This window comes from Elephas maximus, chromosome 7, assembly GCF_024166365.1.
Source record: "Elephas maximus indicus isolate mEleMax1 chromosome 7, mEleMax1 primary haplotype, whole genome shotgun sequence".
In the NCBI taxonomy this organism is placed as follows: domain Eukaryota; kingdom Metazoa; phylum Chordata; class Mammalia; order Proboscidea; family Elephantidae; genus Elephas; species Elephas maximus.
Genome location: NC_064825.1, coordinates 103,170,174 through 103,194,050, shown reverse-complemented (window position 1 = coordinate 103,194,050; position 23,877 = coordinate 103,170,174). Strand labels below are relative to the sequence as shown.

General features: G+C 40.8%; 1 protein-coding gene across 1 annotated transcript in view; it reads left to right on the top strand.

The window, feature by feature from the left end:
- The first annotated feature begins 341 nt into the window (after nt 1-341).
- NUP160 (nucleoporin 160) overlaps nt 342-23,877 on the top strand; it is a 49,773-nt gene continuing 26,237 nt past the window's right edge. The window contains exons 1-17 of the mRNA XM_049891175.1: nt 342-737; nt 999-1,110; nt 6,774-6,984; nt 7,257-7,479; nt 8,943-9,021; nt 9,592-9,706; nt 10,232-10,390; nt 11,859-11,936; nt 12,683-12,780; nt 14,505-14,589; nt 16,220-16,288; nt 18,991-19,074; nt 19,553-19,723; nt 20,642-20,741; nt 21,253-21,418; nt 21,885-22,012; nt 22,101-22,261. Coding sequence (XP_049747132.1) covers nt 638-737; nt 999-1,110; nt 6,774-6,984; nt 7,257-7,479; nt 8,943-9,021; nt 9,592-9,706; nt 10,232-10,390; nt 11,859-11,936; nt 12,683-12,780; nt 14,505-14,589; nt 16,220-16,288; nt 18,991-19,074; nt 19,553-19,723; nt 20,642-20,741; nt 21,253-21,418; nt 21,885-22,012; nt 22,101-22,261 — 2,139 coding nt within the window. The 5' untranslated portion in view covers nt 342-637. The remainder of the gene's footprint in view (nt 738-998; nt 1,111-6,773; nt 6,985-7,256; nt 7,480-8,942; nt 9,022-9,591; nt 9,707-10,231; nt 10,391-11,858; nt 11,937-12,682; nt 12,781-14,504; nt 14,590-16,219; nt 16,289-18,990; nt 19,075-19,552; nt 19,724-20,641; nt 20,742-21,252; nt 21,419-21,884; nt 22,013-22,100; nt 22,262-23,877) is intronic.

Genomic DNA, 23,877 nt, shown 5'->3' with positions numbered 1-23,877 from the left:
CTGTGGAGGGTAGACCAATGCCATCCAGTGGATTCTGACTCACAGCGACCCTACAGGACAGAGAAGAACAAAGCTATAGGGTTTCCAAGGCTGTAAGAAGCAGGCTGCTACATCTTTCTCCCGCTGAGCAGCTGGTGGGTTCGAACCAACACATTTCCCTCAGCCCAGCTCTTAACCAGTGCACCACCAGGGCTTCGGAACGGAGGAGGAAGTGACAGCAAACTTGGGATGCGGAGGCGACGCCCACCGGCCCGCCCTCAGCCGACCTCGCTCCTCCTGGCAGCCTCAGCCCCAAAGCCCGCGTCCGCATTTTTAAAAAGGCCACAAGCCCGGCCCCGCCCCCGGCTCTAAGGCCGCTAGGGAAAGAGCAACACTCCGGAGGCACCCTAGCCCGCCACTCGAAGGCTGTCGCAGACCGACTCGACTTCCTTCCCTTTATTCTGCTGACGCCCGCCCTGCCCATCCTCATTCTCTCGCCCACTCTGTGGCAGCCTTGCAATGGAGGAGGGTCCGGCCTGCCTTTCTCCTCTCCGTGCTTCTTCACTTGCTCACGACTCCGCTCACCTCGTCCCCGGAAGTGACGACTGCCGCACGGCCTTGTCCGTATCCCGTCGGGCCTCGCGGCTGCGGCGGGAAGATGGCGGCGGCGGGAGCCATGGAACGGAGCTTTTTGGAGCTAAGCGGAGCCGAGCGCGAAAGGCCGAGGCATTTTCGGGAATTCACGGTCTGCGGCGTTGGTACGGAAGCGACCAGGGAGGCCGCGATCTTCTTCTCTGGCTCCTTCCATGGGGCCCCTGGTATCTTTCCCGTGCCCCAGTTCATTCTTCCGAGTCTGTATGCCTCCGGGCCCTGGATCAGAGCTTTCCCGGTGTCCGGCTTTTTGCTCTTGTCATCCTCTTCTTTCTGCATGCTTGTCTTACCCTTTGCTTCCTCAGCGACCTCAACCCCTGTCATCCCCAGAGAACCACGTGTGCAGGCTGACCGCGCTCCTTTTGCAGGGACTGTGAATGCTGTGGCCGGAGCGGTGAAATACAGTGAGAGCGCGGGAGGCTTCTACTATGTGGAAAGTGCTAAATTATTCTCCGTCACCAGAAACAGGTTCATTCATTGGTGAGTGCCGTGTTCGCCAAACCCCCCTGGAAGGTAGGGTTGTTCGGTGTCTGGATTTTTGTGGCTATTTCCAAAGTGTCATTTTCCGGAATGATAATCGACAGGTAGGAAAGGAAAAAGCCGGTTTTCAATTCATGTCTGAAGCATGGGAAAATTAAGGAGACAGAGAGTTCTAGGAGAGATACAGTCCAGGCAGCACTAAAAGCAGAGGGAATGTAGCTTAGGGAATAAAGCCCCCAAAGACCAGGTTTTAGACATGAACCCGTTATGTTTTATAGTACTTTATACCTTCCTTCATTCTGTAAATATTTGTTGAACTTCAACATGTTAGGCATTATGGTAGATACAAGGATAAAATGGTGAGCAAAAAACAAAACAAACCTGCATTTATACTGTCATATGCATGATCTCATTTAATACTTGAAACGACTGTGAGTTAGATATTGCCTTGTCCGTATTGTAGATAAAGACACTAAGTGCATATAACTGTAATGGATTTATTTACTCCCTGATTAAGTCATTCGTTTAATAGTTATTTGTTGGGCTTTTAATCAGTGCAGGTACTGTGCTAGGCGCTAGAGTTGTAGTAGGGAAAGAACATATATAGACCTAGATTTCATGAGGCAGTTTTGTGGAAGAAAAGAGACATTAACCTAATGACCACTATTATAGGCATATAAATACAAAATTTTGTACCTGCCCCGGAGGAAAAGTACGGGGGCTGTAAGAGGTCAGTGGGAGGACCTAATTTAGATTGGGCTGGGAAGGCCTTTGAGAAAGTCACAGCTAAGCTGTGATCTGAAGGATGGAAGGTTAGTGAGGCATTGGAGAAGGCAAGCCGTCCATCAAGAAGGATCAACATATGCAAAGGCCATGAAGTAGAAAGAACTTGAGAGGTTTGAGGAACTGACCAAAAGCCTGTGTGGCTTGACTACAGTGGGTATAGGAGTAAGTGGTGGGAGAGATGCTGAGGCAGAACTCAGTCAGACCACAAATGATCCTCCTCAAGCCATTTTAAGAATTTTGGATTTTTATCCACAATATATTGAGCAGTCACTGACAGGTTTTTAAAGAGTCACTAACATGATCAAAATGGCATTTTTAAAAGATGAAGTCTAATGTGTGAAAATGGACTTGGGTTGGGTAGGGGTAATAGAAAAGAACAATTTGCTTTTGTAATGGACTAAGTAAGAGATGCTGGTGGCTTGTGTTGTGGGAGTGGCTAAGAAAAGAGAAATAGATGTATGTGTTTGAGATATGTGTGGAAGGTAGATTTGCTAGGTCTTGGTCATAGATTGAATATTGGGGGAAGGGAAGAGCAAGGACAAATCCCAGGTTTCTGATGTGACTAACCAGATACTGCGGGGCGGGGGGTGTTCTTGCCATTTACTGAGATACAGAAAATGAGTTTTGGAGAGAGAGCAATACTTTGGTATGTACCAAATTTGAAGTGCCTGTGCAACAGCCCCATGGAAATGACAAGTACATGTTGGGATTTACGGAGCGGAGGCTCAGAAGAGAGATTCACGTTTTAGATATAATGTGTTAGAAATACAAGTTTCATTTATTTAAGAAATATTTTTGAGTGTCTACTATGTTCCAAAAAATGTTTAGGACTGGGAATATAGCAAAATTCCCACTCTCGTTGAGAGGTAGGCAATAAATAACAACAACAAAACAAGTAGAATAGAGGAAAGCAGGTGAAAGGGAAAGGAAATGCCTACAGGAGTTACCATTTTATATAGGGTGGTTGGGCAGGACCCAGTGATAACCTGGCATTTGAGCAGAGGAAATGAGAATATCTGGGAGGAGAGCATTTCAGGTAGAGCCTTCCAGGAAAGGACAAAAAGTGCAGAGAACCCTGAGACAGGAGCTTCTTGTTGTGTTCAAAGAATGACGAGGGACCAGGAGTCTGCAGCTGAGTGAACAAAGAATAGAATGATAAGAGAGAAGTAGCCAAGGGCCCGATCAGGGCTTTGTCGGTTACCTCAAGGCTTTGGCTTTTCCTTTGAGTGAGATGGGAAGAAGCCATTGGAGGGTTTTCAGTGGAGGAATGATGTGTGTTTTTAAAGGATCATTGTGACTGCTGTGTTGAGAGTAGAGCATAATAGGGGGAGGGTGGAAGCAGAGACCAATTAGGAGGCTGCTGCCACAATCCAGACAAAATGATTGTGGCTTCAACCAAGCGGTAGTAGTCGAAGCAGTGAGAAATGATCAGATTGTGGATAATGTTTTGAAGGAGAATTTGTTAAGTTTACTAATGGATCACCTGTAGGCAGGGACTGATTACCCTGTATGCAAGGTACACGAACAGGCTTAATTGTGCTTACTTATTGCCTGGTAGTGCACAATTTCACCTGGTTTTCACATCAGAGATGTGGTGAAACTCAGGTGAAATTATGTACTCCCGATTAGTAAGTAAGCACAATTAAGCTGGAGCATTCCTTGCTTACTGTAAGCCGGTGCCTACTGTGCTTAGTGGATAATCCTTCCCTGAACGTAGGGTATACAGAAAGAGAAGTTTCAAGGGTAGCCCCAAGATTTTTGGCTTGAGCAACTGGAAGTTATGGAAATGCTGTTAATAGAGATCAGAAAGCATGCATGTGAAGCTGCGTGTTTTTGTTTCTTTGTTTGATTTGGTAGGTCTAGGACTTCTTAGACAGGTTTAGTTTGAGATGCCTCTTACATGTCTAAGTGGAGGTTCTGTGGCACTAGTCCAGAATTCCCTGAGAGGTTAGGCTGAAGATAGATTTTGGGAATCATTGGCATTAGATGACATTTAAAGCTGTTATAGTGAATGAGTGTTAACCTGTGCTTCTCAGCCTCAGAACTATTGGCATTTTGGGCTAGATATGACTCAAAGGCAACTAACAACAACAATTCTTTGCTGTGAGGGCTGGCCGGTGCCTTGTACGATGTCGAACAGCATCCCTGGCCTCTACCCACTACGTATCAATAGCACCGTCCCCATCCCAGTTGTGACAACTGAAAATGTCTCCAGGTATTGCCAAATGTCCTTGAGGTTGGGGAGGGAAAAATTGCCCCCAATTGAGAACCACTTGTGTATATGAAGGAAGAGAAGAAGACTGAGCCTGAGGTCACTCCACCATTTAGGAAGGTGAGGAACCAGCGAAGGAGATGGAGAAGGAATAGCTGGGGAGGTGAGAGGTGAACCAAAAAAAGTGATGTTCCGGAGGCAAAGGGAATAGTTCAAGAAGGAGAAGACTAGGAGTATATAAAAAAAAAAAAAAAATTTTTTTTTTTTTTTTTTTTTATATAGCAAGGTGTATATAAGTTTTTGTATAAGAGACTGACTTGGTTTGTAAACTTTCAATTAAAACCCAAAAAACCAAACCCAGGGCCGTCGAGTTGATCCCGACTCATAGCGACCCTATAGGACGGAGTAGAACTGCCCCATAGAGTTTCCAAGGAGCGCCTGATGGATTCGAACTGCCGACCCTTGGGTTAGCAGCCGTAGCACTTAACCACTACACCACCAGGGTTTCAATTAAAGCACAATTAAAAGCAGAAAGAAAGAGTGAAAAACTGTCAAGTGTTGCATATAAGTCAGGTAAGATGAGAACTGAAAATTGACCTTTGCATCATGGAGATCATTGGTGACCTTGTCAAGAACTGCCCCAGCAGACTGGGTAGACGACAGCCTGTGTGGAGTGGGCATCAGACAGAAGAGGAGGAGAGGAACTGTGAGTATAGAACTCTTTCAAGGGGCACTGCCGAAAGGGAAGCAGAGAAATCAAATGGTAGCTGGAGGGTAATGGGGAGTGTAGAGGAACCGGATGTTTATATGCAGGTGGGAGTGATCTAGAAGATGCAGTCGAGGGCAGCCGCTGGGGGAGAGGAGTTCAAGAACCCAAGAAATGGGGTATTAGAAAAGCATCTACAGGAATATTGAAATCGTTAAGAATAATGGCAGAATGCTCTGGGAGAGAATGGCAGTGAGCCAGGAGCTAAGGTCTTCAGGGAATGAAAGGGATGTGTAGATAACCGCAGTCAGCAAGGGTAGCAGGTAGTATCTGATGGCATGAGCCCCAGAGCTGAGTGGCTTGGACAGGGAAGGCTGCACAGTGGTCTGGAAGTGGAAATGGGGAGCAAGCAGGTCATCCGAACCCTACTGTGAGGCCCCACTATAAAGTGTGTGGAAGAGAAAGCGGCCACCATTAGAGAGGGCTGCAGGAGACAGTGTCCTCAGGGAAGATCCAGAACCAGCTTTACCCAGAAGGCAGGAGAGTGAAGGGAGTGTTGAAAGAAGAGGCTGAGGATACAAAACATTGTGCTGATGACATAGCATGAGTTTGCTGTGAGAAGGAGTCCATTTCAGCAATCTGGGGAAAATGTGACTACAGCAGAGATAGGGAAGCTTCCTTTGACAGTCATTAGGTGTCATCTGGTGCTGCTGAGAAGGCAGTAAGGATAAGGCTGCAGTAGTCCAAGAAGGGGCGGCCTGCTTAATTTCAGAGGTGGAAGGGAAGGAACAGTGAAGGAAGAGGAGAACATCAGGTTGGACAGTCCACAGTGCTGAGTGAAGGACATAGACAAGTAAATACATGCCAGTGGTTTTATAAGATAACATACTGGTAAGTGAAAAATAAGAAACTTCTTACTTAGGGTAAGGTAACATTCAGATTCTGTGACAGGTAAAAACTAGGCACAGGGGATGGCAGTTGTTAAGAGTTTTAATCTGAATTCAAACGGAGGACTTAGTGGCCTTAGGCAAAGTGCTTTGTTTCCTACAGGAGATGTGTTGCAACTTGAGTTTGAATACAGGTTTTTGGGTTTGTTTTGTTTTTTTCAAACTTCGTATGCATTTTCTTAAAAAGCATTTATTGAATGCTACCCCTGTCCCCGATGCTTTGCTGGATCTGAGAATGTCACAGTGCATAAGACAGAGCTTACAGTCATTTATTAATAAATGAGCTCCTTCTGAGAAGTAAAGTGGAGGTCAGAATAGTTATCACTATAGAAACTAACCATATATTCAACAGAGTTATTTATATATTTTAAAAATATTTTTTTAGTAAGGCATACTGTCCTTCGAAACATATATTCAAGAGCAAAAATCATAAAATTGTTATTCATTTGTGCTATTCCAGGTTAAGAAGGTTAGAGGAGGAAAATACCCACATTTATTGAGGTTAGTTTTGTTCGGCTCTGTAGTAGTATATGTGGTGTGTATTTTCTTTACAAACCAAAACCCACTGCCGTCGAGTCAATTCTGACTCATAGCGACCCTATAGGACAGAGTAGAACTGCCCCGTAGAGTTTCCAAGGAGCGCCTGGCGGATTCAGACTGCCGACCTCTTGGTTAGCAGTCGTAGCACTTAACCACTAAGCCACCAGGGTTTCTGTTTTCATTATAGCAGAGTTTATTGCCTTGACTGTTGATCCCGATAAATGGGCTATCAGGTTTGGAAATGCCTGTGTTTAGCAGGGACTCGTATATAATAAGACTTTACTTTTATGTTATGCTGTGTTTTGTAAATCTGCGTAATGTGATTTGGAATGTAAAAGTTGGTCTGAATTCATTTATCGAAGTTTTTCAAATTGGGAGAGTTCACTGGAAATTATTCTGCCATATTTTAATGTAACTGCGAATGAGGAAAAAAATGCATACATTTTCTAAACGCATGTCTCTTTTTTAACAGGAAAGCCTCAGGAGATACATTGGAGCTGATGGAGGAGTCACTGGACGTAAATCTGTTGAATAATGCAGTTCACCTCAAATTCCAAAATTGTAGCGTCTTACCCGGAGGGGTGCATGTCTCTGAGACTCAGAATCATGTGATAATCTTGATAGTAACCAATCAGACAGTGCACAGGCTCCTTTTACCACACCCTTCCCGGATGTATAGGAGTGTAAGTTGGTTATTTCCCAAATTACTCTGGCTGTCACAGACTCAGTGTGACAGCAATACCCTTTGGAATAGAAGGATGTTTGGACTCCTTGTTACCCCTCACCAACCATACTCAGATGGTTAATCAAACGCAGATTTTAAGCTGAAGACAATAACGTTTGTTAAAAGGAATAGCTCTATGGTTTTTACTTTCAAAGCTTTTGTATCAATTGAGAGGAACCTAGCAAAACTTGGGTTATTTTGAGTTAATAGGTGTTTCTTTTTACTTCACAGGAGTTGGTAACTGAAAGTCAGATGCAGTCAATATTCACCGACATTGGGAAGGTTGATTTCAGGGATCCTTGTAACTATCAGTTAATTCCAGCCGTACCTGGACTGTCCCCTCATTCTACCGCCTCAGCAGCCTGGCTTAGCAGTGATGGCGAGGCTCTGTTTGCCCTACCGTCTGCTTCTGGGGGAATCTTTGTTCTTAAACTACCTGCTCATGACATACCTGGTAAGAGCTGGAACTGCACATGGATTTAACTTTAATCAGATAATGCTGGTGTGAAAACAGACCTTAGAGGTCCAGCTACATCATCCAGTGCAGAAATTGCTTCTGCATTACCCCTGGAATGGTCAAGTGTTATGGCTTGCCTAGTGAGTCCCTAATGCTTTTTTTTTTTTGAAGGATGAGATTTTATAGAGTTGATGAGGGCAGTAAAACATATCGGAGTGAGGGAAAACAGATTAATGTAAGGGAGCCTATTCTAAGTCCTGCAATAGAGGTGAGTTGACTAGCTGTCTGTCCTCAGATTGAGGTACTGTATTTAAAATAATCAAAACAAGGAAGTTCAGCTGCTGATACTCTACTCCAAATTACTATTTCTTGCCTGTGTTATTCCATTAGCTTCCTAAGTATCTCCCCAGGCCTGCCTTTACCTCTCTTCAGAAACTTCTCAGCCACGGCAATACATTTAAAACATAAGTTTGATCATGTTTACTACTGAAAATCCTCCAGTTACTTCTCAACTTCTCATCTCGCTCAGAGTAAAACCAAGGTCCTTACATTGACATACAGTGCCCCTCTGCTGCCTCTCTAAGCCCATCTTCTAACTCTCCCTGTCTGCACCAGCCACATGGCCTGGCAGTTCCTTGAACTTGCCAGGTACACCCCTACTTCAGGGCCTTAGCCTGGGGTAGTCTTTCCCCAGCTACCTGCTTGGCTTGCTCTCTCAGTTTCCTTTGTCTTTATTCAGTGCCATCTGCTCAGTGAGGCCTGACCACCTTTTTCAAGATTGTAACCCCTTTTCTCCCTGTCACCACCTGCATTCTCTATGCCCCCTCCCCCTCAGTTTTATTTTTCTCCACTTATTACCATATTACTTAAATTATTGGAGCCCTGGTGGTACAGTGAGGAAGAGCTTAACTGCTAACCAAAAGGTCGGTGGTTCAGATCCACCAGCCGTTCCTTGGAAACCCTATGAGGCAGTTCTACTGTGTCCTATAGGGTTGCTATGAGTCAGAATTGACTCAGCAGCAGTGGGTTTGGTTTTTTTGGTTTTCTGCTTCCCCTCTCCCCAACAGTGCAATGTCAGTTCCATGAAGATAGGAGCTTTTTTCTTTTTTTTCTTCACTGCTATGTCTACATTGCCTGGCATGTGAAAGGTACCCAGTTGTTCTTTTGGAAAGAAAGAAGTAATTCTATTGAGGGTTAATGTGAGTTACTGTCTTTAAATGGCAAAAATTTCCCCTAGCAGTATAAAAGTACATTTTTATATTGATCCAGTAATGATTCAAAATGTTTTTAGATGCGCTATATAGAGGAAAGATACATCCTAAAATTTTGTTAGTATAGAAATGTAGAAGCCTGTCACTTGTGAAGACTTTGTCTATGGTTACATCATCCTTGCCTTTGGGTTTCTCTGAGGTGATCAGGAGGTGCCTTGGGTATCGTTGACTTGTTTTCTAATCTTGTAGGGATGGTGTCAGTTGTGGAACTGAAACAGAGTTCAGTAATGCAACGATTACTTATAGGCTGGATGCCAACAGCTATCAGGTGAGTGGTGTCTAGCAGGTAAATTGAAGGGCCTGAGAATTTAACCCTTTTGCACTGGTCAGCTCCTATTAATGGCTCCAGTCTCACTGCACGGCAGATAAACAATATCCTGGAAAGGAGAGGCACCTACATAACACATTTCACCTGAAGAAAGCCAAATCCCAGGGTCTGCTTCATCTGTGATTGGATACCTTGACAGCAGAAATTTTGGCTTGTTCTTTATATTGTCACAATGTCCAGTTTAGTCCTCTGCCTGGACTCACCAAATCCAATTTTGTGTGAAATTTTTAAAAGTAGGGTGTTTTTAATGGTTAGAATAAAATTTAATGGTTAGAATAAAATGATCCAAAAGAGAGCAGTATTCCACTGTTATGTAGAACCTTTTAAAATTTATTATAGTAATTGTTCATAAATCAAATAAAATGTAGTTCTCTTAGACCAACATACAAACTCTTGCCCCTTCTCTTGATTGTGCATTTATAATTTTATTACATCTTTTGAATGCAAATTCTAATGATCAGATTATTTTGCAACAGTAAAATTCTAAAACTTTCGGCTTTATGTTTTTAGGGGTGACCAGGGGCCTTCAGATCGACCCCTCAGTCTTGCTGTTCATTGTGTTGAGCATGATGCCTTCATCTTTGCTCTGTGTCAGGATCATAAACTACGAATGTGGTCTTTTAAGGTAAGTGCTACATTTAGAGTGCCCATAAGTTAAAATAGGATTGTGAATTGTGAGAAAATCAAAACGAATCTTGCTGCATCTCCGAAAGATTATCAGATCAGTAGGTTTGGAAATTATAGGTCTTTTTCAGGTTCAGATGGTTTCATTTAGCATTACTTTTCATACGTTCCCTCCTTAGCTTTTTGTTTTTTTTATTTTGAAAATCACAAAACCTACAGGAAAGTTGCAAGAGTAGTACAGTGAGTACGGCTTCACTCAAGAGGAACAAACGTGTTTTTAAAATGCAGGTTGGTGAAATTGTTCTCAAGATTCTTCACAGACAAAACAGCTCATGATTTTTATCTTTCGGACTGAAGAGCTATCTTTCTTCTTGCCTGTAAAAAAAAATACCTTCTGTAGGTCCTCCACAGATAAACTCTGAAGTATGCTGGATAGGATAGCTGTGCATCCTTAATAAGGGGAGGGAGTCCGTTTTTCTAACCTGTATTTCCTTTGATGCCACTTATTAACTCTTATCTTGGGCAGGACCAGATGTGCCTGATGGTCGCCGACATGCTGGAGTACGTCCCTGTGAATAAAGACCTGCGGCTCACCGCTGGGACTGGACACAAATTACGGCTTGCTTACTCCCCTTCCTTGGGACTCTACCTGGGGGTGTACATGCATGCTCCAAAACACGGACAGGTAGGAAACAAATAAGACATGTGTGAAGTTCCTCTGTATATGCTTTCATGGGGAAGTAGCTATAGACTCATTGAGTCTATTTAAGCTTTTCATACCAGCCTGGATGTTTCACATGATAAGTTGTTTCCAAGGTGATGATGGCGGGTTTTGTGCTAATATGTGAATTAGAGAATCTTGAAGGAGAGCCAGGATGGAAGGGAGTAGAGAGTCTAAAGGAATGTAAAAGAAAAATTAATACTTAAAGCACAATGAAAAATTATTAAAAAAAGAAAAATTAACCGAAACTAAACAATGAAGAGCAAGATTGGACATCTGGGTAAAAAATGGTTACTGAAAGGAATGTAGGTTTTATAGATGTTGCGGGAAGGTAATTTTTAGAAATAATTTTGCTCATCACCCAGACACCTGCTGTTGTATGTGTATGAGGTGTCAGAACGTAATATAATGGTATAATCCTATAATAAAGAGCCACTCACTGGGCATTGTGTGTTGGGCACTGTGCCAGGCACTTTATGTCCATTAATAATAGCAAACACTTGGCATGTGCTTACTGTGAGCTGACGCACTTCTGTTACCATAAAACATTCCTCTAAGATAGAGTTTGTCCCCTTGGCTCTGCTTGAGCTCTCATTCCCCAGGCTCGGCTGCTGCCCCACATGGATGGCCTCCTCACCCTATTGCGTTTCCACCCTGTGCCAGGCTTTCCCTGCGTGTGGAAGCCCTCTCACCCTGTTCATGCTCTGACACCCCAGTGCCAGACCACCCCCCAATGTGGATACTCTCCCTACCTCCTTGGGCTCTTGATTTCTCACACCAGGTCATCCCACCCTGTGCATGGCTGTCCTGATCACCTGCTTGTCAGAGTCGTCATGCTGGGACACCCTGCACAGACGTTCCATTCAGTCTGCTCAGACTCTGAAACTCTCCACACTAGGTCATTCAATAGTGCTTCCTTGTCAACAGTTTATTCTCTAAGGATAGGGTTATTGTCACTATTAGTTGGTAGTGAATTTTCTTTATCAAAAAAGTTACTTAAAAAATACATCAAATGATAGAGTTTGAAACTTTTTATTCTCACGATGGAGTTAATACTAAGCATGAATCATAGGGTTTTATTCTTAAAGATTTAGTGACTGATGGTTGTATCAGGGCCTCAAACTGGTTCATTCTGGCTTGACCCCCTGCTGAAAATTTCCCTTTCTGCCCCAGATAAAGAAATACCTGGGAATCTTGTTAAAATGTAGATTCTCATTCAGTATATCTGGGACAGAAGTGCCAATCCTCAGCAGGGGCTCCAGCCATTCGAAGCCCTGGTTTGTATTGTGTATATATTTTATCTTTGGAACGGTGTTAAGAAATATGAACTTAAAAATGTAAAAATTGGTTTCTGAATGCTAATAGTCTTTGCTTAGAAAAGTAGCACGTTGATTATTTCCAGTAATAAATTGTAATCTTGCGTTTTAAACAGTTCTGCATTTTCCAGCTGGTGAGCACTGAAAATAACCGCTATAGTCTAGATCACATTTCCTCACTGTTCACTTCTCAGGTAAGATTATCATCCTTTGCATGTCCGACAAGTACAAGAACCAAGTACCGGCTAGCCCCACTGTGTTGTAATGAGATTGAAGTCTTAACCTGCAATATTTTGTGAAGTAGGCAAACAGAATTTCATTTGGATTATACCAGTATCATGTGTTGCCATCTTTTGTTTGTGTGCATTTTACCTCTTCCCCACCATGCAAATTTAAGTCACCATAAAATACATTCGGCTCTTCGTGTCCATGGGTTTTGCACCCACAGATTCAACTGACTGCATTTGGAAAATATTTGGGCAGGAAAATAAAAATCTTAGATTTTTTGAAATGTGGCATGTCGCTTGCCAAAGTGGGCCTTGCCGGCTATTCACATAGCATTTACATTTTATTGGTGTCACAAGTAATCTAGAGATGATTTAAAGTATATGGGAGAATGTGCATAGATTATATGCAGGAAGTGCTTAACTGCTAACCAAAAGGTCGACAGTTCGAAACCACCAGCAGCCCCAAGGGGGAAAAATGTGGCAGTCTGCTTCTGTAAAGATTTACAGCCTTGGAAACCCTGTGGTGCTGCTGAGTCCGAATCGACTCAACAGCAGTGGGTTGGTTTTGGTTTTACACCATTTTACATAAGGCATTTGAGCATCTTCGGATTTTGGTATCTTTGAGAGTTCTGGAACCAATTCCCCGTGGATACTGAGGGATGACTGTACTACCTTTTCTTATTTTTAATCTTTTTTTTCACGTTTCCTCCTAGGAGACACTGATTGACTTTGCCTTAACCTCAACGGATATCTGGGCCCTATGGCATGATGCTGAGAACCAGACGGTTGTGAAATACATCAACTTTGAACAGTATGGGTTACTTACCTCTGTCATCCCCTTCACCCCAAACACTTTCATACCAAGAAGACAGGAGAGCTCATTATGTAGAACCGAAGTTAAAGGTTGTGTGTTTGAAGGATTCGACCCTGGGTTTGACCTATTTTTACTATTTTCTGAAGCACCTTCTCTTGCATTTTGTATTATTTTTATCTTTTGGTTCCAGGACAAAATGAGGATTCTTAAAGTTAGAATGAGATAAAGGATATATCATGTTTTGTTGTGTTGTTCAGTGCCATCAAGTTGTTTCTGACTCACAGCAACCATACGTACAACAGAACAAAACACTGCCTGGTCCTGCATCATCCTCACAATTATTGCTATGTTTCAGCCCATTGTTGTCAGTCCATCTTGTTGAGGGTCTTCCTCTTTTTTGTTGACTCTCTACCAAGCACAATGTTCTTCTCCAGGGACTGGTCCCTGCAGAAAACAGGTCCAAAGAACATGAGACGAAGTCTTGCCATCCTCACTTCTAAGGAGCATTCTGGCAGCACTTCTTCCAAGACAGATTTGTTTATTCTTCTGACAGTCCATGGTATATTCCATATTCTTCTGAAACACCAAAATTCAAAGATGTCAGTTCTTCTTTGGTCTTCCAGTTTTCACATGCGTATGAGGCGATTGAAAATACCATGGCTTGGGTCAGGCACACCTTAGTCCTCAAAGTGCTATCTTTGCTTTTTAACACTTTAAAGAGGTCTTTTGCAGCACATTTGCCCAAATGCACTATGTCATTTGATTTCTTGACTGTTGCTTCCATATTTGGGGGGAGGGATATAAAAATGTTTCTAATCTGGGAGCTTGCTTTTAAGTGAATTTCATTGCTGACACCACAATTTCTGGAAAAACTGCAGCCCCTTTGGGTTCTCAGTTTTCTCATCCTTAAGATGAAAAACAGAATGGACAAGCACAGTGCTTCTCAAACTTTTTTTTGAAACAAGAAACCCTTTTTAAAGAAAGATGCAATTTTTATAGAATTATATACATTGTAATTCTATAATTCTGATATATAAAATGAAAGTAATATGACTATAAAATTATAACTGTTTAAGTGTTGATAATCTATAGCGTTAAAAACTCTTGGTATCTAATATTCTTAATTACATGCTGTTAAAAATTTTTAATAGTTAAAAATACCTTTTAAAGACTATTTTGAATCAAATACTTGTGTAACCCCTGAGATACCTGGCAAGGATTCACCGGCACACAGCTTGATGACCACTGAACTAATTGAACTTCAGAGAGTTCCCCAAGACCCTAAATTCTAGGATCCATTTCTAGGAATGATTACCCTCAGATTGACCCTAAGCTACACCTCAGAAAATACTTCTTCTAGGTGGCATTTGAACACAGTGGTAAAAACACACAGGCTCACAGTTTGAATCCTGGTTCTGCAACTTAACCGTGAGATACCTTAAGCCTCAATTTCCACATCTTGCAAAATGAGGCTAACGTTACGTACCTTTTTGGATTTTAAATCCTGAGGTAGGTATGAATAATGTCTAGAAGTCCACTTAGCATAATGTCTAGCAAATAGTAAATGCAGAATAAAAGTTAGCTACTTGTAGATTTGGGTTTAGAGTTTTAATTTCAGGAAGATGCTGGTAAGAGCACTTGTATAAAACCAGACTGCTAAGAATAAGTGTTGTTTTTATTCACTGGTTTTACATGGACTGATAGGCTTTTTTTCTCTGTAGCAACGTTGCAGGTCAGTGGAACCCAGTTTTCATGCAGCCTCTGCCAGAGGAAGAGGTCATCATCAGAGATGATCAAGACCCCAGAGTAAGCAGTGCAAAGTGGAGTCATGTCTTTTTGTAATCTACCCTGGTCATTAGTTTGAGAAGAACCACTTGTACTAGTCAGAAGTCTTTTAGCTGCAGGTGACAGAAACCCACTTTAAACTGGCTTGAGCTAAAAAGGAGAGTATATTGGCCTGTGCAGCTGAGAAACTCAGTGTTACCTGGCTTCAGGTATGGCTGGGACAGGCTTTTAGGGCTTGATCTGTCCTTCCTTTCTCTTCTGCTTTTTTCCTTGTTGAGTTTATTCTCAGGCGGGCTCCCTGCCTGAGTGACCTTGATTTCTCTGAACCCTGCAATCCCCCAGGAAAGAGAATGCTCCTTGTCCTAAGTCCTAGATTTGTCACTTACTGGCCTAGCTTGAGTGCTGTGCCAGTTCCTGGCACAGTGACTCTGAACATAAGGAATAGGGTGTCTGGCCTGCATGGGACACATGTCCATTCTGGGCCTTGCTGTTGCAGTTTGCAGGAGGTGGTGAAATCAGCTGAGTGTGAGTGGTGGAGGAATGATTCCCCAAGGAAAGATAAGAGGTTTGCTAGTAAAAGGAGGAGAAATGGGTTCTGGAGAGATACAAATGGTAGGTGTCCACTACACCAGCCATGTTGGTGGATGCACATAAACCAGAAATTAGATAATTTCGGATAGAGGTATATGCTATGAAGAAAATAATTTTTAAAAGTAATGCAATAGAGAGCAAAACTGGCCGACCTTCCCCATATTTCTCGGACACCCTCAGGATAAATGGGAGAAAAAGCTTTGAGTGGATGCCTTAGTGTTAAAACAAGACTAAAGATTATGCGCTGTGGATCTGAAACAATGACTCTTTGCAGGATTGGAAACTCCACTTTAATTATCTGGAATTGAATATTACTAAATTTTTAATCCCAAGAGTTTATTGGTGGTGGTTATTGATTGTTACAGTTAACAGCTATTGGCAGCTGACGTTTATCTGAAAGCCAGAATCATATGCTAATTATTAAAACCCTTGCTTTTCTCCTTCATTTTGGTCATTTTATCATTTAACCATGACCTCAGTTTAGAAGGAAGGAAATTTGAATGAAGGTCAGTCATGTTTGCTACTTATTAGTCAAAATGATTAGGTAACGTGAGATTTTCCATTTCATTTTCTCCACGTCACCATTTGTGAGAGATTATCGCAATTTTTTTTTAAAGTGTAATACCTGTTATTAGTTCCTTTTATTGTGTGAGTTGTAAATGAGTTCTTTTGTGGGCAGTGTAGGAACCAGCTTAGTGTAGTTGTTCTCTTACCAATGTATATTGTCTTTGTAACGAATAAGCTAGATTCTCCTTCTCCATTTAAGATTGGCATTTGACAAGCCTTATTTTCTACTAGAACCCAGTGAAGATTTCCATGAGAAGCACATCTTTTTCAGTATAGTCCTTTCGGTTTACTCAAAGACATTGCGGTCTTTACTTTCAGTCTGAAAATATAACTATGCAGCTACTTGTTATTGCTCAAATGTGGAAGGGCAAAATTTCCATGCTCCTGGTGGAAACTCAGACTTTGGTGTTAATGTGTTGAATTCTTCCTTCCTGTGTTTCCAAATTTTATCTTTTTGAGAATGATACTAATTTTCATTTTAATGTTCTAACAGGAGGTGTATTTGCAGAGTCTTTTTACGCCAGGACGATTCATAAATGCAGCTCTATGTAAAGCCTTACAGGTCAGCAGAAAATACTCAAGGTTTATTTAAGACTATTTGATATTTTATTACTATATTGTATGATTAACATTTACTATGGTTTTTTTGTTATGCATATACTAAACACTGAACATATTTTGGCAGTATGAATGCATGTGCTTGTAAATACTGTATGTAAAATTTTTACGAAATGTTTTTTCCATCAAGTAGGACTTCTGGCGGGGAAGAGGGGACACGTGGCCAAGAACTAACAAAGCATGCTGATAGTAAAAAAGAGAAACTGTCTACCTTATAAAAAGACACCATACTACATTACATATGATTTCTGTGCTTGAAAGAAGTTTATACTGTTTCCTTGGTTAGTTTTTGGTAGTATTCTGTTTTTACCTTTTATGTTAGTACAATGAGAGTATTACTTAGTCCAAGAAAACCCTAAGCTTCAGTCATATGGTTTAAGGAATGCTTTCATTACTTTATAAAAAAAAAAAAACTTCTTTAAAGTTACATACCAAAAAAACCAAACCCAGTCCCGCCAAGTCGATTGCGACTCATAGCGACTCTATAGGACAGAGTAGAACTGCCCCATAGAGTTTCCAAGGAGTGCCTGGTGGATTCAAACTGCCGACCCTTGGGCTAGCAGCCATAGCACTTAACCACTACTCCACCAGGGTTTCCTTAAAGTCACATAGCTGTCTTAAATAGCCACTTAGCTTCATGGATTTAAAATAGAATCGTTCATAGAATTGAAAGATACTTGAGCATCTTCTAGCCTAATCGCTCACACAAATTCCTTATGAGGCTTCTGTGACAGTTATTCAGCCCCTAAGTGTCTCTGCCTCCAGCAACAGGCTTCTCATTAGCTCCTGTGTGAGTTGTCGTTCCTGTACTATGTCATTTAACAGTTCTTTCCAGTACCGAATTGATCCTAACCTCTGCCCTTTTGGCGGTTTCTTTGGGAACCTTATAGATCATGTCTCTCTTCCGTTAAAGCAACCCTTCAGATATTTCAAGAGTCTTTCCATGTAGGCTTTTCTCCAGGCTAAATACACAAGTTCCTTAACTTTCAGGTAATGTGGTTTCCAGATCCTTGACTTTTCTTCTGGGTATGTTCCTGAGTATCTGCCTGTTGCACGTTTTCTGTTTTCTCTCTGTAAAAGCTTCAGATCACTTTCTTTCATCTCTTCAGCCAGTTCTCCTTTGTTAATATTAATTAAAAAATCAAACTCGTTGCTGTTGAGTTGATTCCAACTCATAGTGACCCTATGGGACAGCAGAACTGCCCCATAGGGTTTCCAAGAAGTGCCTGGTGGATTCAAACTGCTGACCTTTTGGTTAGCAGCCCCAGCTCTTAACCAGTGCACCACCAGGGCTTCAGTAGTAACTAAGTGTATGATAATATTTCTTGTCATATCTCTCACACACTGAGTTATTAAATAATCAGTAAAGCATTTGTCGAATGCTTTCTTTTGAGAAATTCCCTGCAGAATGATCCACCCCCATCACTGCTCTAGCTTACACCTTTGTGCCAATCTAGTTGTTGGTTGCCGTCAAGTCACTTCCGACTCTTGTGACCCTGTGTACAACAGAATGAAATACTGCCCGGTCCTTGTGCCATCCTCACAATTGTTGTTAATGCCTGAGCCCGTTGTTGCAGCCACTGTGACAGTCCATCTCTTTGAGGATCTTCCTCTTTCTTGCTGACCCTCTACTTTACCAAATATGATGTCCTTCTCCAGGGACTGGTCCCTCCTGATAACACATCCAAAGTATGTGACATGCTTCTAAGGAGTGTTCTGGCTGTACTTCTTCCAAGACAGACTTGTTCATTTTTCTGGCAGTCCATGGTATATTCAGTATTCTTCTGTAACACCATAATTCAAAGATGTCAGTTCTTCCGTCTTCCATATTCATTGCCCAGCTTTCATATGCATATGAGGAGATTGAAAACACCATGGTTTTGGTCAGCCACACTAGTCCTCTAAGTGACTTCTTTGCTTTTCTACACTTTAAAGAGGTCTTTTGCAACAGATTTGCCCAGTGCAGTGCATCGTTTGATTTCTTGACTGCTGCTTCCATGGGTGTTGACTGTGGATCCAAGTAAGACGAGATCCTTGACAACTTCAGTATTTTCTCCAGTTAACATGATGTTGTTTATTGGTCCAGTTGTGAGGGTTTTGTTTTCTTTATGATGAGCTGTAGTCCATACTGAAGGTGCCAATCTGAGAATGTATGTATTTGGCATAACATTACGTCTTCCTTCCCATTGAGCAATAGCAGTTCTGCTTCATTTTGTTTTTTGTAATGATCCAAATGTACCTATTATATTTCTGTCAGATTATAGGTTTCTGTAGCTTATTCTGAAAACCCTGGTGGCGTGGTGGTTAAGTGCCATGGCTGCTAACCAAAAGGTCAGCAGTTCAGATCTACCAGGCGATCCTTGGAAACTCTATGGGGCAATTCTGCTCTGTTCTATAGGGTCACTGTGAGTCAGAATTGACTCGACAGCAGTGGGTTTGGTTTTTCTTTTTTTATAGCTCATTCTGATCTGTAGAAACTGTTCCAAATTGCTATTCACTTACCGAAATTATTTGCATTGTTGGGGTAAATATGTATTCTGGGAATGTCCGATCTCTGTAGTAGAGTTTTATAGTGCCTCAGTGCCTTCTCAGGTATTTCCATTTTGGTTATCATGTAATACTCTAAAATGATTCTTTTAATTTTAGATTTTCTGCCGAGGAACTGAGAGAAATTTGGATCTCTCCTGGAGTGAACTAAAGAAAGAAGTAACTTTAGCTGTTGAAAGTGAGGTGAGGCATGGGTAGAAAAATGGTGATAAATTTCTTGATATAGGGCAGAGTAGTGCTGAGAGACTGTTTGGATTGTTCACTTTGTTAGTAGGAAGTATAAATGTTTAAACCTTTTAATTAAAAAGTAGATCTACGTTGGTGTAGTCTGTGACATGTAATGCGTAAAGGAATATTCATTTGGCTGTATGTAGCTTAGTAACATTGAAACCTGTGAGAGCTGGAACTTACCAGGACTGCCTTGTTTTTCCAGGTTTTGGAAGTTTTCCGCCTTTGACGGGGTGCAGTCTTATGACTTTTCTGTCGCTCGTCTTAGTGGAAACTATTTGCGTTTTCCTTCTCTGACAGGTTTCCATCTTACACATGTTCCAGCTCTCATAGATTATACTGTAATATTGGACAGTCATGTTCTTTGGGGAGAAAAATCACCAATGGTATCAAGAGTTTAGTTTCTTTTTTCTTTCCTTTGTTTTTTTGCCAGCTCCAAGGAAATGTGACAGAGTATGAATTCTCTCAGGAGGAGTTCCGAAATTTACAGCAGGAATTCTGGTGCAAGTTCTATGCCTGTTGTCTTCAGTATCAAGAAGCCCTCTCTCGTCCTCTTGCCTTACTTTTGAATCCACACACAAACATGGTGTGCCTGCTAAAAAAGGTAAGGAAGCTGAAGCACACAGAACTTGTTTAGTCAGTTCAGTGGATCCTTCAGAATGTTAGTCTGTAATATGTTGTAGTTAGCCTCTAGGGCCTTCTATTTTGTTTTTTTTTTCTAAAATTGTAGTTGATTTATAGTTAGATAGTGTTTGATTTGCATTTTACTTTATTTGTTTACTTCTTAACAGAAGTAACATCAGGTGTAAGGTAAGACATATAAAAATAGCACAAAGAACTTCTGCATACCCTGCACCCAGATTCACCATTGGCTAACGTTTTACATTTGCTCTCCCTTCCTCTATATATATGTTTTTCTTCCTAATCATTGGAGAGTTGTAGACATCATGCCACCATTACCCTTAAATATCTCAGCATGCATCTATCATAAGATATATATCTTAATGTTTAAGAGCATAACCACAGCACAATTTAAAAATCAGGCAGTTTATACTGATAAAATATTATACAGAAACCCTGGTGGCGTAGTGGTTAAGTGCTACAGCTACTAACCAAAAGGTCAGCAGTTCAAATCAACCAGGTGCTCCTTGGAAACTGTGGGGCTGTTCTGCTCTGTCCTGTAGGGTGACTATGAGTTGGAATCGACTCGACGGCAGCAGGTTTGGTTTTTTAATTCAGATTTTGCCATGTGCCCAAAATCTTTCTTCCTGCTCTAGGACCCAATCCAAGATCGTGTATGTATCTCATTGTCATGTTTCTTTAGCTTTATCCCAAATTGTTGTCAGCCTTTCTTTGTCTTTCATGACATCATAATTTTTTGAAGACTACAGATCGGTTTTGTAGATTATCCCTTGATTTGGGTTTGTCTGATGTTTTCTCATGATGAGGTTCCTATCTCTAATTGTTTCATGCCTTTAAAAATCAACTAGAAAAAATGTGACTGGCACTTTTGTATTTCCAGGGATACCTGTCTTTCCTTGTGCCCTCTTCCTTAGTGGATCATTTGTATCTCCTGCCTGATGAGAACCTTTTGACAGAGGATGAAACAACCATATCTGATGGTAATAGTAATTTTTATATCACATTTAATTTCCTACCTACGTAAACCCTTTGCTTTGTTTCAAGTGGATGCAAAAAACATTGATTGCCGGTCACAGTTATTCTAAAGCATGGATGAAAGGGTAAGGGGACAGGGAAACCAGATTACTGGAAATGAAACATCCAGAATGGAATTAATGAGAATATTCACACATTATGAAAAATGTAACCAATGTCAATGAACAATTTGTATACTAATTGTTAAATGTGAACTTGATTTGCTGTATAAGCCTCTAACCAAAAATGTAATAAAGTACTATTGAGAAAAAAAAAAAAAAAGATTGCCACTCTGACCTTTTCTGGTCAGTTTACCACATTGTTGATATATTTCAAGGAAAGCCAAAGAGGCCTAAGCATTTCCAAGACCACAGATAGATCCTCTGGCATTTAATTATTAAGAATTTATTCTAGTGAAGTATTCATCAGTAGATCTTCATTGCCTTGCAACCTGAATGTTAACTTTCTCTTACTCAGATGTGGATGTTGCTCGGGATGTCATATGCCTTATAAAATGCCTTCGGCTGATTGGAGAGTCAATAACTATGGATATGTCAGTTATGATGGAAATGAGTTGTTACAACCTACAGTCTCCAGAAAAGGCAGCAGAACAGATTCTGGAAGATTTGATCACTATTGATGTGTAAGGAGAATTTAGGGTAAAGTGCATTTCCTAATGGCAATTCAGCAATTTTTAGTGCCAAACTCGTGTTGTTAATGTATATTCAGTTATGTGCCAAGCAGTGGCTTCAAGTGAGTTGTCAGGGTGCTAGGTAGATGTTGCAACTTTTAAACAGAAAATCTAGCATATGACTTCAAGTCTGGAAACAGGCTTGGAAAACTGTTAACTGAGCTAAAAATTCTAAAAAGTAATAGTGTTTTTCTCACATTTGTTTTATCTGTCATATCTGAAAAATTGAGGGGGAATTTGCTACATGTGATAAAAGTATCATGTATGCCCCGTGAGTGTTTATCTCAGCTTTTAAAGATATAGTTCCTTTATCATATGGTCGGTTTTCCTATTTCATAGAGCACCTAGCTTACCAGACACATACAGCCTGTCTTATGTGTTCTCAGTTGTAAAAGAAGTTTTCTAATTGTACTTACAGAGAAAATGTGATGGAAGATATTTGTAGTAAACTGCAAGAGATTAGGAACCCAATCCATGCCATTGGACTTCTCATACGGGAAATGGACTATGAGACAGAAGTAGAAATGGAAAAAGGATTCAGTCCAGGTAAATGACAAAACAGCAAATGGGCCTCTTTGATTTAGAGTCAACAGTGATACATTTAACTCTTTTTTTTGCTTTTTTTAAATTACAGCTCAGCCTTTGAATATTCGCATGAACCTTTCCCAGCTCTATGGTAGTGGCACAGCTGCGCACATCGTGTGCAGAGGTGTGTGTAAAATTGCCAGTACTCGCTTCCTCATCTGCCGAGACCTTTTGATCTTACAGCAGCTGTTAATGAGGCTAGGAGATACAGTAAGTACTGCTTGAAGAAAACTTACAAAATCTAAAACCTGGTATAGACCTAAAGACACACTGCAGAATGTCAGCTCTCTGAGCACAGAGACTTTGGTCTTTGCTCACTGCTCTGTCCCCCATGCTTGGCCTTTAGTACTGCTCTATAAATATTTGTTAAATTAAGAATGAGTGAGCTTTGCAACCTAAAATTACAGAGTAAGAACATATAGGAAGCAGATTGTTTTACTATTTACCTTTGCGTATAGAGTGGTAGAAAGTTTCCCAGATTGGTTCCCTAAAGTTTGGTATTAATGGTACTACTTTGGGTGTGATAGCAAGGTACCATTTAGTGTGGAGGAGAGAGAAAGAGGAAGAAAAAGATCTCTGTTTTCAGCATAGGGCTTACCCTAGACACAATTTTGAGATTGCAGAGATTGGGGTTCTCCCAACTCTTGTTTCTGTGCTGCGTTTTCTGTTCTACTTGTGCCACCAGTCTCTTGTCATCATGCACTCCTCATCCCTTACTCTACTGAATGTTCCATGTTCAGAAATTACCTTTCAGCCCACAGTCAAAAGTCCAGTTTGTCTCAGAGTTGATAATCTCATCCAGGCCTGGCAAGGAAGCGATCAGATTAAACCAATTCATGCTAATATATAAATAACTGAAAAACCTTTGGGGTTCCTAGGGGTATTTTGACTTTTTAAATACATTGCTAAAGGTAAAATTTCAGGCAAAAAGAATGAAAAACGTTTAGGAAGATTATTTAGGACCATCAGGGAGGTGCAGGAACCTTGCCCTTAGTAAGGGTGCCTAACCCTTACTAAGCTCTTTTTAATCTTCAGTGTTCTTAAAAAAAATTTTTTTAAACTAACAATGTTTGTGTCTTTTTTAAACACAGAAAAAGTAATAGATGTTCCTTGTAGAACCTTTATAAAATATATGTAAGCAAAAAGAAAATTCAAAATTCATCTGTAATCTTCTACCCAGTGATAACCACTAAAATAAAAGACTAGTTGTGTTTTAGTATATACCCTTTTTCTCTATACAAAGTTTGTTTTATTTGTAAAATTAGAATATGCTACATAGAATTATTTTGTAATGTGGGTTTTTTTTTTAATACTTTCGCTTTACAGGTATCATCAGCAGTTTCCCTTGTCATTAAGTATTCTTCTACAACATTATTTTTAATAGTTACCTAGTGCAATTATAATTTATTCAACAAATCCTCTTTGTAGCCATTCAGGTTACTGCAGGTTTTTCTGTCATAGCTATAGCTTTATGCACATCTTTGATTATATCTTTAGAATAAATTCTAAGAATTAGAATTGATTGATCACAAAATATGCACATTTTTAAGAGTTTTGATAGTATTATCAAATTTGCCTCTAAAGGTCATACCTAATTTTTGCCCAGCAGCATGAGAGGACTTAGATTTCCCTATTCCTCTTCTTCAATTCTGAACGCACAGATTTAATGAAAATTGAGCTCTTTGTTGTTGTTTTTAACCATTAGCTCCCATTACTTGGTGAGCTGTTTGTGATTATTTTTGGACTGTTAAATGTTTGGGAAGCTATTTTGCTATTTGGCTACCCCATAACATAATGGGTGTGTTACTTCTGTAATTATCTGCCCT